At 38.9% G+C, this 12,457-nt stretch overlaps 1 protein-coding gene across 5 annotated transcripts in view; it reads left to right on the top strand.

Moving 5' to 3' along the window:
• LOC108712682 (histone-lysine N-methyltransferase NSD3-like) overlaps positions 1-10,393 on the top strand; it is a 67,874-nt gene extending 57,481 nt beyond the window's left edge. For all 5 annotated transcript variants that reach the window (XM_041588076.1, XM_041588071.1, XM_041588072.1 and 2 more), the window contains exons 17-23: positions 76-188; positions 916-1,185; positions 1,652-1,768; positions 3,258-3,399; positions 5,366-5,472; positions 6,164-6,368; positions 8,179-10,393. In XM_041588076.1, coding sequence (XP_041444010.1) covers positions 76-188; positions 916-1,185; positions 1,652-1,768; positions 3,258-3,399; positions 5,366-5,472; positions 6,164-6,368; positions 8,179-8,420 — 1,196 coding nt within the window. In that variant the 3' untranslated portion in view covers positions 8,421-10,393. The remainder of the gene's footprint in view (positions 1-75; positions 189-915; positions 1,186-1,651; positions 1,769-3,257; positions 3,400-5,365; positions 5,473-6,163; positions 6,369-8,178) is intronic.
• The last annotated feature ends 2,064 nt before the right edge of the window (positions 10,394-12,457 follow it).

The following is a 12,457-nucleotide window of genomic DNA, read 5'->3' as shown; positions in this document are numbered from 1 at the left end:
TTGCACGTTTATTCATCTGCCATGCTTTTCCTTTCTTATGTACCCTCTCTGCCGTTCTGTCATGCTATGATTCAGCTTTGGAAGAGGCAGCTAGGAGATTCCAGGAGCTGAAAGCTCAGCGAGAAAGCAAGGAGGCCCTGGAGATAGAGCAGAACTCCAGAAAACCACCGCCTTATAAGCACATTAAGGTAGGGAAAGCTCAAGCTGCTTTTATGGAAATGACTGATATTGCCCGCAACAACGGTTTAATTGTTAAAGGGGTGAACATTGTACCCAGGTAATTAAAGGGAAACTATCAGGAAAATGTTATATAAGCTTCCTCATACTGAAGTCAGAAACTTTCTAAATACAATCAATTAAAATGTATGCATTGTTTCTGAAATAATCAAGTTTATATTCACTATTCCTGTATCAGCATCTGTTCTCTTCATTCTGTTGTCATGCAGCAGTTGGGTATCAGATGAATGATCCAATATACTGTATCTTATGAGGGGGGCTTCCTTTCCTAGCAGATGTATTAGAGCTCACTCAAATAACTGATTCCAGTAAAAGCAAAATCTAACAAAATAACTGCCTTTTGCACAAATCCAGCATGTAGAGACATGATGTCTGGTGATTTCAAAAGAGTGAGCTCTAATACATCTTGTAGGCAAAAGGAGCCCCCCATAAGATGTATTGGATCATTAATCTGACACCCAACTCCTGAATGAAGAGAGAATGAGAAGAAACAGATGCGGAGAGAGGAATAGTGAAGATAAACTTAATTATTTCAGAAACGGTACCGAATTTTTAATTAATTTTTTTGAAAGTTTCTTATTTCAGTATGATGAAGCTTATACAAAATTTTCATTTTTGCGATAGTTCCCCTTTAAATCTGACAGTAATGCTCAGTTCATGGTATTCTGTCTCTTTCAGTCCAATAAACCTGTAGGGAAGGTCCAGATCCAACTGGCGGATGTGTCTGAAATCCCCCGCTGTAACTGTCGCCCAACTGATGATAATCCCTGTGGCCTGGACAGCCAGTGTCTGAACCGCATGCTGCTGTACGAGTGTCACCCACAGATCTGCCCGGCAGGTGAGCATTGCCTCAACCAGAACTTCACCAAACGACTGTACCCAGAGGCGGAGATCTTCTTCACAGAACGGAGGGGATGGGGGCTCAGGACCAAGAGGAACATCCGCAAGGTATGGCCTTATTATGTGATCATAATTGTTGGCAAGGGCAACTTGTGTTCCTCTAGTAATATAGTAACATAGTAAGTTAGGTTGAAAAAAGACACACTTCCATCAAGTTCAAACTTCTAACTGCTAGTTGATCCAGAGGAAGGTGAAAAAACCGATTTGAAGCCTCTCCAATTCGCCTCAAAGGGGAAAAAAATCTTTCTTGACTCCAAAATGGCAATCGGACTAGTCCCTGGATCGAGTAGGTCCAAGACTCTTAAAAAATTGCTCCAAAATCGGCATAGTGATAATATGCTTCCTTTATGTTTATAGAAGTTCAGATCCAGGGTAGTTATATATTCTCGAAAGCAGAGAGAAGTGACACAATGTTCTTTTATACCATTATGATGGTTTCGAAAGATAATTACCCTATTTTTGTGCATTCGTTTTGCCTCAACCCTGATTGAACTAAATCTTCTTCCCCGTCAAGGGTGAGTTTGTGAATGAATACGTGGGGGAGCTGATCGATGAAGAAGAGTGTAGGCTGCGAATGAAGCGTGCCCATGAAAATGGCACCACCAATTTCTACTTACTCACTGTCACCAAGGTACGGGTATCTCTGCATAGTGATACTGCAAAGAGGTGGAACGGGCCGATTTCAGTTAAACACCATTACACTTCACTGCACTACACTCCATTTGCAACATCCCAATTACTGTATATAGCCAACATCCAGGCCTTTAAATTTGTGCACAGGAGTTTGCTGTTTTGGATGTGGTTGAGATACTGAGCTTAGGGTTCAACACAAATCATCAAGAAGAAAATTAGGTTTACCTGTTGTAGAAGCTGATGCTACAGGGCTAATTATTATATTCTGATGCCTATTACACTGCAACTCGAATAAATGTATCTAGGAAGATAAAAAAATGGGATATGTTTCCTATGGCATCAATTACATGTACAAGTATTAAAATGAGGAAGGCCACGTGTGAATAGCATTCACTTTGCCATATCAATCTCCTTATCTGTAGAAATAAGTCAAATCAACCGGACTTGCTCTATTTTTTTCTTATAGACGTTTCACCAACTGGCTTTCTCAATTCAGAATGACTTGTAAATAAGATCTTTCTGGATTAAATACCCTGGAAAGTTGCTCCAATCAGCATCATCTTATTTGGCACCTCTCCTTAGAAGGTTTAATAACACCTCATAGTTCCAACCATGCTAATAAAATCAACACCTAACTTCATGACATCCTTGCTGATTATGATAAACAGACTATGCTGATTGGAGCAACAGTGCAGAGGTTATATTCAAGTTACAGTGAAACCTCGATTTTAAGTACCCTGATTTTAAGTTTTGCCGCATTTTACATTTTTTTACTTGTTGTCCCACCAATTTATAATACATTTCAATGGGTGCATTTCCATGATTTTAAGTAATGTTCTCTGGGATTTTGCATCAAAATTCTGTCCTGATGTTCCCAAAAAACTTCTTTTTTTCCTTTATGAATGTTATTATTTGTGAAATAAAGAGGTTTAAAATACTAAGCAGGTGTATATTTATCCATGGTTCTGCCTGTAAATGGTCAATTCCAATTAGTCTGCCCCTTATACAGTCCCGCACTAATTACTAATTGTTTTAGGTTGTGTATGTGACTGACAGAGAGATCTTGCACATGACCCTATAGTGTAACATTAACACTGCAATGCTTAATCCTTGTTAACACGGTAAATATTGCATCTTAAGGTAAAACATACTTCAGTGCTTATTTCCTTTCAGTACTTGAATAAAAAGTTTTTCTTGGATTTTACATGATTTTTTCCTGGTCCCCTGAAAAACATAAAATGGGGTTTTTGCTATATTCTGAATTGAGAATCATTTGGATGACTGGTGAAACATCTTCAGGAAAAAAAACACAGCAAGTCCAGGTGATTTGACTTATTTCTACAGATATACCATGACCTGAATGATTGAGAATCTTCACAAACATACAACAATCTCCTTGCTTGCAAAGCAGGAAAAACAAATAAGAATGAAATGTTGAATTCACCTCCGAGCAAACTGAAAATTGTTTTTATTTCCACTGTCTCTAGGATCGCATCATAGATGCTGGGCCCAAAGGCAACTATTCTCGCTTCATGAACCACAGCTGCAATCCCAACTGTGAGACGCAGAAGTGGACAGTGAATGGGGATGTCAGAGTAGGGTTATTCTCCCTGTGTGACATACCTAAAGGTATTTTATTCCTTTAACTAGATTTAATGACCACAGCAGCCTGCTCTTGTGTAATTCTTAGTGGGGCTCAGTTATAAACAGTGGGCAAATTTGCACCTGAGCAGTAACCCATGGCAACCAATCAGATGATTGCTTTAAGTGTTCAACCTGCAGCTAGTTGAAAAAAAGTAAATCACTGATTGTTTGCTATGGGTTAGTAGTGCCCAGGTGCAAGTTTGCCTAGTGTTTAAAAAAGGGCCCCACTGTTTCCACTGGGGAGAGGCTCCGTTCAGTCAGATAGTGCTTCCATACAAACATGCTGGTAGGTTATGCTGCTTTGATTTTACTAACTTATATATACTGACAAGACCCAAGCAGGCCTGTGCTTTATAAATGTGCTCGGAGGCTGTCTTTAAATTGTTGCAAGATGTTCAGGTATACAAAATGTAGCCAGGCTTTACACTGTGCCTATAAGCTTGCTCTAAGATGCACACATACCAGTGCAAGATGTATCACACTCGGGTCCTACTTGTGCGGCCAGGCACAAAAGAGTAAGTAGAGGGTTTCACATGTACTTTGTCTGGCTATGAATGAAAAATACTCATTCTTTAGCTACCGAGGGATCTTCTTATCAGGTGAGCAATGCTTTGGAGCTCCAAAAATAAGCATTAGCCATGTCATAGACTTCCTTTACAACTGAATTCGGAGCTTTGTAGATTATGGGTTTCCGGATATGGGATCTAAATGCAGTTTTTAAAGGACAAGTAAACCTTTAAAATAAGTCAATGTAAAATTAATGAGGGTGCTCTTCTAAGCACTTTTGCAATGTACATTCATTATTATTTTTTTTTAATTCCAAGATATTAAAGGATACATGCACTGTTAATATCAATTAATTTTGTTACAACAGCTCCACCTGCTGATCATATTCTGACCATCAAGTAGTCAAATCAGGAGATTGGAGAAAGGAGAAAGAAAGAGGCTGCTCTGATGTTCTTCTGCTTAGGAAAAAAATTAGAAACCTTTCTCTTTCCTAGCCAAAAAAACATAAAACAAGCCCTCTTTTTTTTCTCCTGACAACCTCCTTGACTACTTGGTGGTCAGAATGGTCAGAAATTTACCAGTAGATGGTGCTGTTCATTTACGTTAACAGTACATGTATCCCTTAATAACCTGGAATTAAAAAAATAAATAATGAATGTACATTGCAAAAGTGCTTAGAATAGCACCCTCATCAATTTCTCATTCAATTATTTTTAAGGTTTATTTATTTTTTAATAGCTGTACTTGGCAGAGTCTTGGAGATTGTAGCCCATATTTTGTTCTGCCTATAGACTCCCCAATATCTCTCTCCCAATCTATAATTTATTTCACTAGAGACTAATATTCTCGGGATGATAAAGATTTGTATGGTAGCGATAAAATTCCCTTCATTGTACCATCTTGTAGGCAGCATGTTTCTAACAGCTTACGTGGCTGACATTGGAAGAGTTGAGTTCAAAGCAAGTTGAGCATAGGGGTAAAGTTTTTGATGGATTCCAAATGATCCCATTAAGTAGACCTTTTTATTCATAGGAAATGGTTGGATTTCAATCAGCCAAAATCCTGGTTGAAACAAGCCCCCCGGCCATCTAGTGGGATTTGAATTTGGACGCATTCAAATTCTTGCTCTGCAATGTGCCCCATTTTATAGTCTGTTTGAGAATTGAACTTCTAACGGACAGTGAGTTAGAATGAGATTTTTCCATCCACAAGACGCAGTTCAGTGTGTGGGTTGTACTGTAAGCCTCTAATTGCACCCCTCTATTTTCCTCATGACATAAATGCAGAGAGAGCTGCGCAGTTTTGTAATATGTAAATAGTTTTGGTAGGCCTCCATTAATTTGGAATTTATGCATTATAGGTAATGAGGATACCTACTCATAAATGTTGGAACTCACTGTTACTCCTCAGACTGAATAGGCTCTCAACTTTTTAATTGTTTCAGGGGCAGAGTTGACGTTTAATTACAATCTGGACTGTTTAGGGAATGGTCGGAGGGAGTGTCATTGTGGGGCTGATAATTGCAGCGGGTTTTTAGGAGTAAGGCCAAAGGTAAGTGACACACATTCTTATTGCTATAGTGCTTATGATTACACCCAGGGCTGTATTTATATACAGACACCCGAGGGCCTATGACTAGGGAGGCAGCTTTAGTTGGCGGCCCTTGGCTGCCTATATGATAAATTACAATTTTTTAATGCAACGCCGGAGACTTGCTGTGTAAATCATGCAGAGGTACTGGGGGGGGAAAGAGGGGTACCTGGGCCATAGTTACATAGTGATGTCATCTGCAACTTGGTGTGATGTCACAAGCATACAGATCACAAGCTTTAGAATTGCACTTACATCCTGTACCTAAGGTGGCGCCGCCTCCCTCACTATCACATTATTATATACAATTTATTATTTATATTAGTATTATATACATATTATTATTTACATTATTACATTTATAGAACACCATTGTTTCCCACAGAGCTTTACAGAGTAAAGGGATACAAATATTAGACCAAACAGTTAACATACAGACAATCATTTCTCCAAAAATGTTTCACAGTGGATTTTGTTTAGAGACAGTAGGGGGAGGGCACTGCTCACAAGATCTTATAATCTAATCACTGTAGCTATAAACATTTATTTACGTTTCTAGCTATGAACGTTAAAAAAAACAGAATAGTTTATATTGCCTTCCCAAAACTATTATAATCTAAGACCATTTTTTTAATGTTCCTTATCTACACAGACAGCTTGTGCCACAGCGACAGAGGAAAGGTCGAAAAACGCTCGTCTAAAGGCAAAGAAGAGGAAACTAAAGACTGAGCAGAAGCAAATGCATGAAGATTTCTGTTTCCGGTGTGGGGATGGAGGCGAGCTGGTGATGTGCGATAAGAGAGACTGTCCAAAAGCTTATCACCTCCTCTGCCTTAACTTGACTCAGCCTCCTTATGGTAAAGCAAATTATGTACAAACAGCATAAATGCTTTTGCTGTATATTTGCTATATTCTCATTTCTGAGCAGAATTATTCCCCGTCACTGTGCTTTATTTCCTCTGCTAGTGTGCCTCATGCAGAAAGGTATGTGCCCACTATAAACAATGTTCTGCTTACCTGAATATCATGCAGCGAAAAGTTCCTTATTGCCAGCTGGATTAATATAACTCTACTGCAGCTTGTATGAGCAAATGCTAAGTTGTACAAATATGGGTAGATATTTGCAGCCAACTTGGCTGTCCTTAAAGGAGAACTAAACCATAAAAATGAGTGTCTAAAAATGCCATATTTTATATACTGAACTTATTGCACCAGCCTAAATTGTGTGTGTGCCTGGGTGCACACTGCAGAAAAGTCATATAGAATATCATGTAAAGCAATGCACTCACAGGTCTTAAAATATGGTGAAAAAGAGATAAAGTTTATTTGTTATTCCGTTATGTTCATTTGCCTGGGTGCAAGATCAACAATTAATCTCCATCTACTGCAAAAAAGATCAGCGCTCTCAGGTCTTAAAAATGTAGAAAATTTTTATTAATAAAATGGCTCAAGACGTTGATGTTTCAGCCTACTCTAACGCCTTTCTCAGTGCCAAAATCAACTAAGGACATGCCTTCAAACCACAAACTGGCGGTAAAACAGCAGCTGCAGCGTTATCACATGATCCGTGTCATTAGTAAACCCCAATTAAGTATTTTCTTACACATACATACATTCCATAAGAAAACAATACACTAATTATTAAGTTTAAAATCAAATAACATAGTAACCCAATAGCATAATCATGTAACATTGTATACCGTAGTTACTAGAAGTTACAGATTCTATTGATATCTCTCACATATCATCTCATTACAATATTGTATACAAGAAACGTATACAATTGCTAGTGTTACAAATATGTGAAACATTGAGATTGTTTCTAGAGTCAAACACATTGGTATCTCTCCTCATGTTTATATCTTTTCTATTGTATAGCTTTCCCTTCCATTAAATTACTCCCTCTGTCGCTCTCTATCACTTTATCTAACTTATCCTGTATTCATACTGTTATTCTGTGGCCATAAATGGATCAATCTGCCTTTGGTGTATTCTGTCCACTTAAATTCCTTGCTATGTATATTACTTTCAGGTGACTCAATCTATTGTTGCTACGGATGGTGAAGCACCTACAAATACTATGTGTTAGCCCACCCACTGCTCATCCAGATCCCCTTTAGCTGAATCCCACTAAATCGTGTGTGCATACGTAGGCGTGTGCATACGTAGGCGTACATTCAAAAAAATATATCTGTCCCCATTTTATATCTATGGTGATCATTCTCCAATATTCTTGTGCATTAATCACCATAAATTGAAATAACAAACTGTTACCCTTAATTAGTGTACTCACTATATTGTCACATGAATAATATTTAAGCCATATTGACCTGTGTGCAAAAAAATCAAAAAAGTACAGAAAAACTTAAACAAGAAAAGTCAAAATTGGCCCCAAAAATTGCCTGGATGCAGGTAGATAAAGATGGAAGAAGCTACACTCGCAGGTCTTAAGATGCAAACAACTTTTATTTGCACAACTAGCGTTTCATCTGAATGTTTGTTTGTTTGTTTTTTAAAAAGGCTTGTTCAGCCAAAATGTTAATTGTGCTAATAAAATTTTTTTGCATCCTCTATCTTTATCTCTATATATTTATACTTTATCTCTATACGTAAAGTAACACTACATCACTCATTTTTTAATGACCACATACATTTCTCTTACTGCAGGGAAATGGGATTGTCCGTGGCACCAGTGTGACATTTGTGGAGCTGCTTCATCATTTTTCTGTGATTTCTGTCCTACATCCTTCTGCAGAGAGCATGAAAAAGAGTCCCTGGCTTCTTCAGCCCTGGATGGGAGACTCTGCTGCTCAGACCACGACCCTAGACGCCCTCTGGCCAATGGGCACAGGAACAAGATTAGATGTAAAACAGAGAGCGATGACTCCTTGTCCCCCCCACAGTTATAAAGCAGGTGTGGCACCCACTTAACTCCGACAGAACAGACAAGAAATCTCTCCCCGTCAACATGAAGTGCACACATTGTATACGTTTGCAGCGGGATTGGATTGTCCATGTCCTTTCTGTGTCTTCAAGTCGTCCTTATTGGTTTTTATTTTTTGGGTTTTTTTTGTTTTTTTTTTACTGGTAAGACATTATTCCTCTTTTTTTCCCAAGGTTGTGGTAAGCAGATATTGTATTTATTCTATTTATTCTTTTATTATTATTCTTTTATGGATTATAAAAAGAAAAAAAAAATCAAGTCTGGCGCAGGTAACCAGTTTCTTGAATTTAGTACCGAAGAAAAGACGGAGTGACGTTTGGTAAATGTTTATGGAACGATATTCCCGAAGCAAATTTCAGTCTCCTCTTCATAACTTCCAGAGTATGCCTAAAAAAGTACTTGCAGGGGGAATAAAAAGGCACTTATTCCGCCGACGCTTCAAGAGCATTCGTTGAAGGATGTGTATTTATGTCAGCAGATTTCAAGCCCCCACCATGTTATTTCCATAAAGTTTTCTAGGAACAGAACAAGAGAAAGGGCAGCTGTTTAGCCCTGTGTCAGTTTCTGAAGGATCATATGAAGACATGAAACTATATTCCCTGTCACTCCTAAATCAGAGAAGTGAAGTTGTACTACAGTGAAATGGCAATGTCCTGTCACTTTCAGCATTCTCATAAGAGGACAAATGTGGAAATCATTCTCCAAAATAATAGAACCTGTTGCTTCTAGAGTACCAATAAGCGACACATATTGGCTGTCTTTCATCACAAATTTACATGCTGTACATTCAAGTTTCAATATAAGTTCAGGTGCTTTCAGCCCAAGTTATACAACCATCAACAAGATTAATTCATAAGAAATGTCAACCTGTAAGGGGGTTATTCACGATTGTAGGTGCTTTTATTAGTGTTATCGGCACTTCACTCATCAAAGCTGATTGGTTGCTGTGATTTTAGTTATGTATGTCCCGTTGCCCCGTAGTGTGCTCTCCTATATGCTTTGGCAATATACGTTATTTGTGTTATGTTGGTTTCATGATATTAGCAGTTTTTACACTGCCCCCCTGCTGTTTTGTTTGGGTGGTTGGCCAGACAGAATGGCAAAAGCATCTTCTGACTCTTGCTCAGTATAGTCGCTCCTATCATAATGAGCCATAGAACTGAGCATTGAAACAACAGGAGGCACTTCCTGTATCAGTGATTTCAGTTTTTGATTTTTTTTTTGTTAACCAGCCACCTGGATGGAAGGGGGGGGGCACTCTTATTTTACTTTTAATCATGATATTACCAGTGTAACTGCTAATATGAAAGAAGAAATAATATCCATATGAATGCTAAAAACAGCTAATTTGGATTATTTTTGCACAGGAACAAGTGAGTCTGCCTCTAAATGATTTACTCATTTCGGATCCGGATTTAAAGGGATAAGGGGGGCAACCTGAAGACCAGATTAGGTTCCACAGACCTACTTTACGATTTCTGTGGCTTTTAACTGGCATATGTACAATGGCAATCACTGCTTAAAGGAGAAGTTCAGTAGTTTATGAAAGAGTGGTGTTCTAAGACAACTTTGCATTTGGTCTTCAGTGTTATTATCAGATCTTGTAACCCATAGCAGCCAATAATATGTTGGTGATTCTGATTGGTTACTCTGTAGCACTTTTATTTGATGGGAAGAAGCAAATTATAGACTCAACCCTAACAAAGACCAGCTATTAAGTTGCTCACATGACTTATTTGCAAGATAGTAGTTGATCTTCCCTGTTCCGTTCTATTAGTCTTACTTGTGCAATACTGTTACTACCTTCATACCATTTTATTTCCAATCTAATTCCATAGTGTGTAATAGGGATGCACCGAATCCAGGATTCTATTCGGGGTTCTGACAGGATTCGGCCGAATCCTTCTGCCCCGCCAAACCGAATCCTAATTTGCATAAGCAAATTAGGGGCAGGGAGGGAAATAGCATGACTTTTTGTCAAAAAACTAGAAAGTAAAAAATGTTTTCCCCTTCCAATCTCGAATTTGCATATGCAAATTAGGATTTGGTTTGGTATTCGGCCGAATCTTTCACAAAGGATTCGGGGGTTCGGCTGAATCCAAAATAGTGGATTGGTGCATCCCTAGTGTGTACCTCAATGTTATAGACACAGACCCAAATTCCTAAATAACAGGGGCACCTCCATTCATCTTAAGCACTTTGGGTGGCCAGCCATTTTCAAATGTAGTTCCCTTCCCTGTAATTAAAGAGATATTCTTTACTCATGGCCGTTTGCACCGCTCGAGGGTATGGATCGCTGGATATGCACTTACAACATGGCAAAGTGATGTGTTTCTGCGAGTCTTTCCATTTTGCTTGTTAAACCAGAAAAGGATAGAAAGAGTTCAAATAATATGGAGGATTTTTATTTTCCTCTTGGGTTTTATGCAGTTTTTTTAAAAATTCTATCATAACGGAACGAAATTTGTATAAAATGAGCATGATCGGATTGTGACATATGATGGAGTGCCACACCACCCCTTGTTCCTTTATTCCTTAATACACATGGATATACAGATGGGTAACTCACTAGTTGTTGCTGGAATATAGTGGACTAAACAAAGGCAGATATTGACCAATCGCAGACAGGTATCTGCTTATAAATATATGGCCATTTAGCCCAATTTGAAGCAGAATCTGCAAGAACTTATTTTATTCCAGTCGGAGACATTGTGTGTGTCAGTTTGCCATTCAGCAACAACCAGGTCTTGGGGTTGCATATCCTCTCACCTTCGTGTATAATCACAGGGTTTTAGTGAGCAGTAAATGTTAAAAATAATCCATAATTAGGTGATATTGTGCCAAACACACCAGCCTTTTCAGTAACTGGGTTTGTATGTGTGGGAGGGGGTTGTTTATTAGATTTTCTATTGTGTTTTTTTTCTCTGTTATGTGCCAATTGTAGGATTGTACAAGTTCGTTGTAATGATCATGCAGCTGCTGTTGATTTTATTCGGTATTTTGCAGTGTTAGTGCATTTATTTTCTTGTGTATGAGATCCAAGCCTACAAGCCCCTTTACACTATCAAAAACCAGTAAATGCTGCTATGGAAAAGCGATGGCCAGTTTATAAAAGGTTTGGCTTGCTTTAATGGCCGTGGGTACGAGGGATGTGATTGATTCCAAATTCTTACCTAGCAGAAAGTCTCCGTTTTACATATTTTGCCCCCTTGTGCCGATTTGTTCTTGTCTTTTGCTGTTATGTCCATTTAAGACGGAGAGATTCTGCAATCAAATTCCTTTGTGTTGTTTATGTGTGCAAATTGTAATTGAAAAGAAAAAAGTTGTCGTTTTTAAAATGCTTGTAGGCTAGTAGGGAGTTTCTGATATGTGAACCCACTAGGTGGCACTATATTGGAACAGGAGGTGAAGAATAGCCCAGGATCTTTGCAGACTTGGCTTAAAAATACTTTAAACCTGGAAGTTCTGTTACAGAGTCCCAAATTTGATGCATCTAACCAGTGGCGTAACTATGGGAAGCAGACTCCGCAGTTGCATGGGGACCCAGGGAACAGGGGGGGGGGCCAGACTGTGGGATCTGCTTCCTCTATAGCTAATAAAAAAAAACCTTCTCCCCAACTGCTCTCATACCTGCAGCGAGGAAGGGGGGCGCAATTTGGGTGGGCAGAGGCAGGGAGTAGTGGGTGTGGCAGAGACAGGGCATGGGCGGGGGTGGAGGCTCTATGGGAAGTGGGCTGGATGATGGGGAACAGAGTGCGCTGGGCCCCTCTGAAGATTTTTTTGCAGGGGATGCTCGGCGCACTCTACTTACGCCTCTAACTATAGTGCTGCTTAATGGGTTTGAATAATAGAATAGGCCTCTTTCACTTAAAGAGCAACTCCACCCAAAAATACCTTTTGCATAGAACTCTAAGCATCTTTCCAATAGGCATTCATTACACATTTTTAATGGCTTTGAGGTTATTTTTGGAATGGAATTGCTTATAAAATCAGTATCTGTCC

The sequence above is a fragment of the Xenopus laevis genome, chromosome 3S, assembly GCF_017654675.1.
Source record: "Xenopus laevis strain J_2021 chromosome 3S, Xenopus_laevis_v10.1, whole genome shotgun sequence".
NCBI classification, from domain to species: domain Eukaryota; kingdom Metazoa; phylum Chordata; class Amphibia; order Anura; family Pipidae; genus Xenopus; species Xenopus laevis.
Note: the sequence above shows the minus strand (reverse complement) of the source record. Positions and strands in the feature narration are given on the sequence as shown.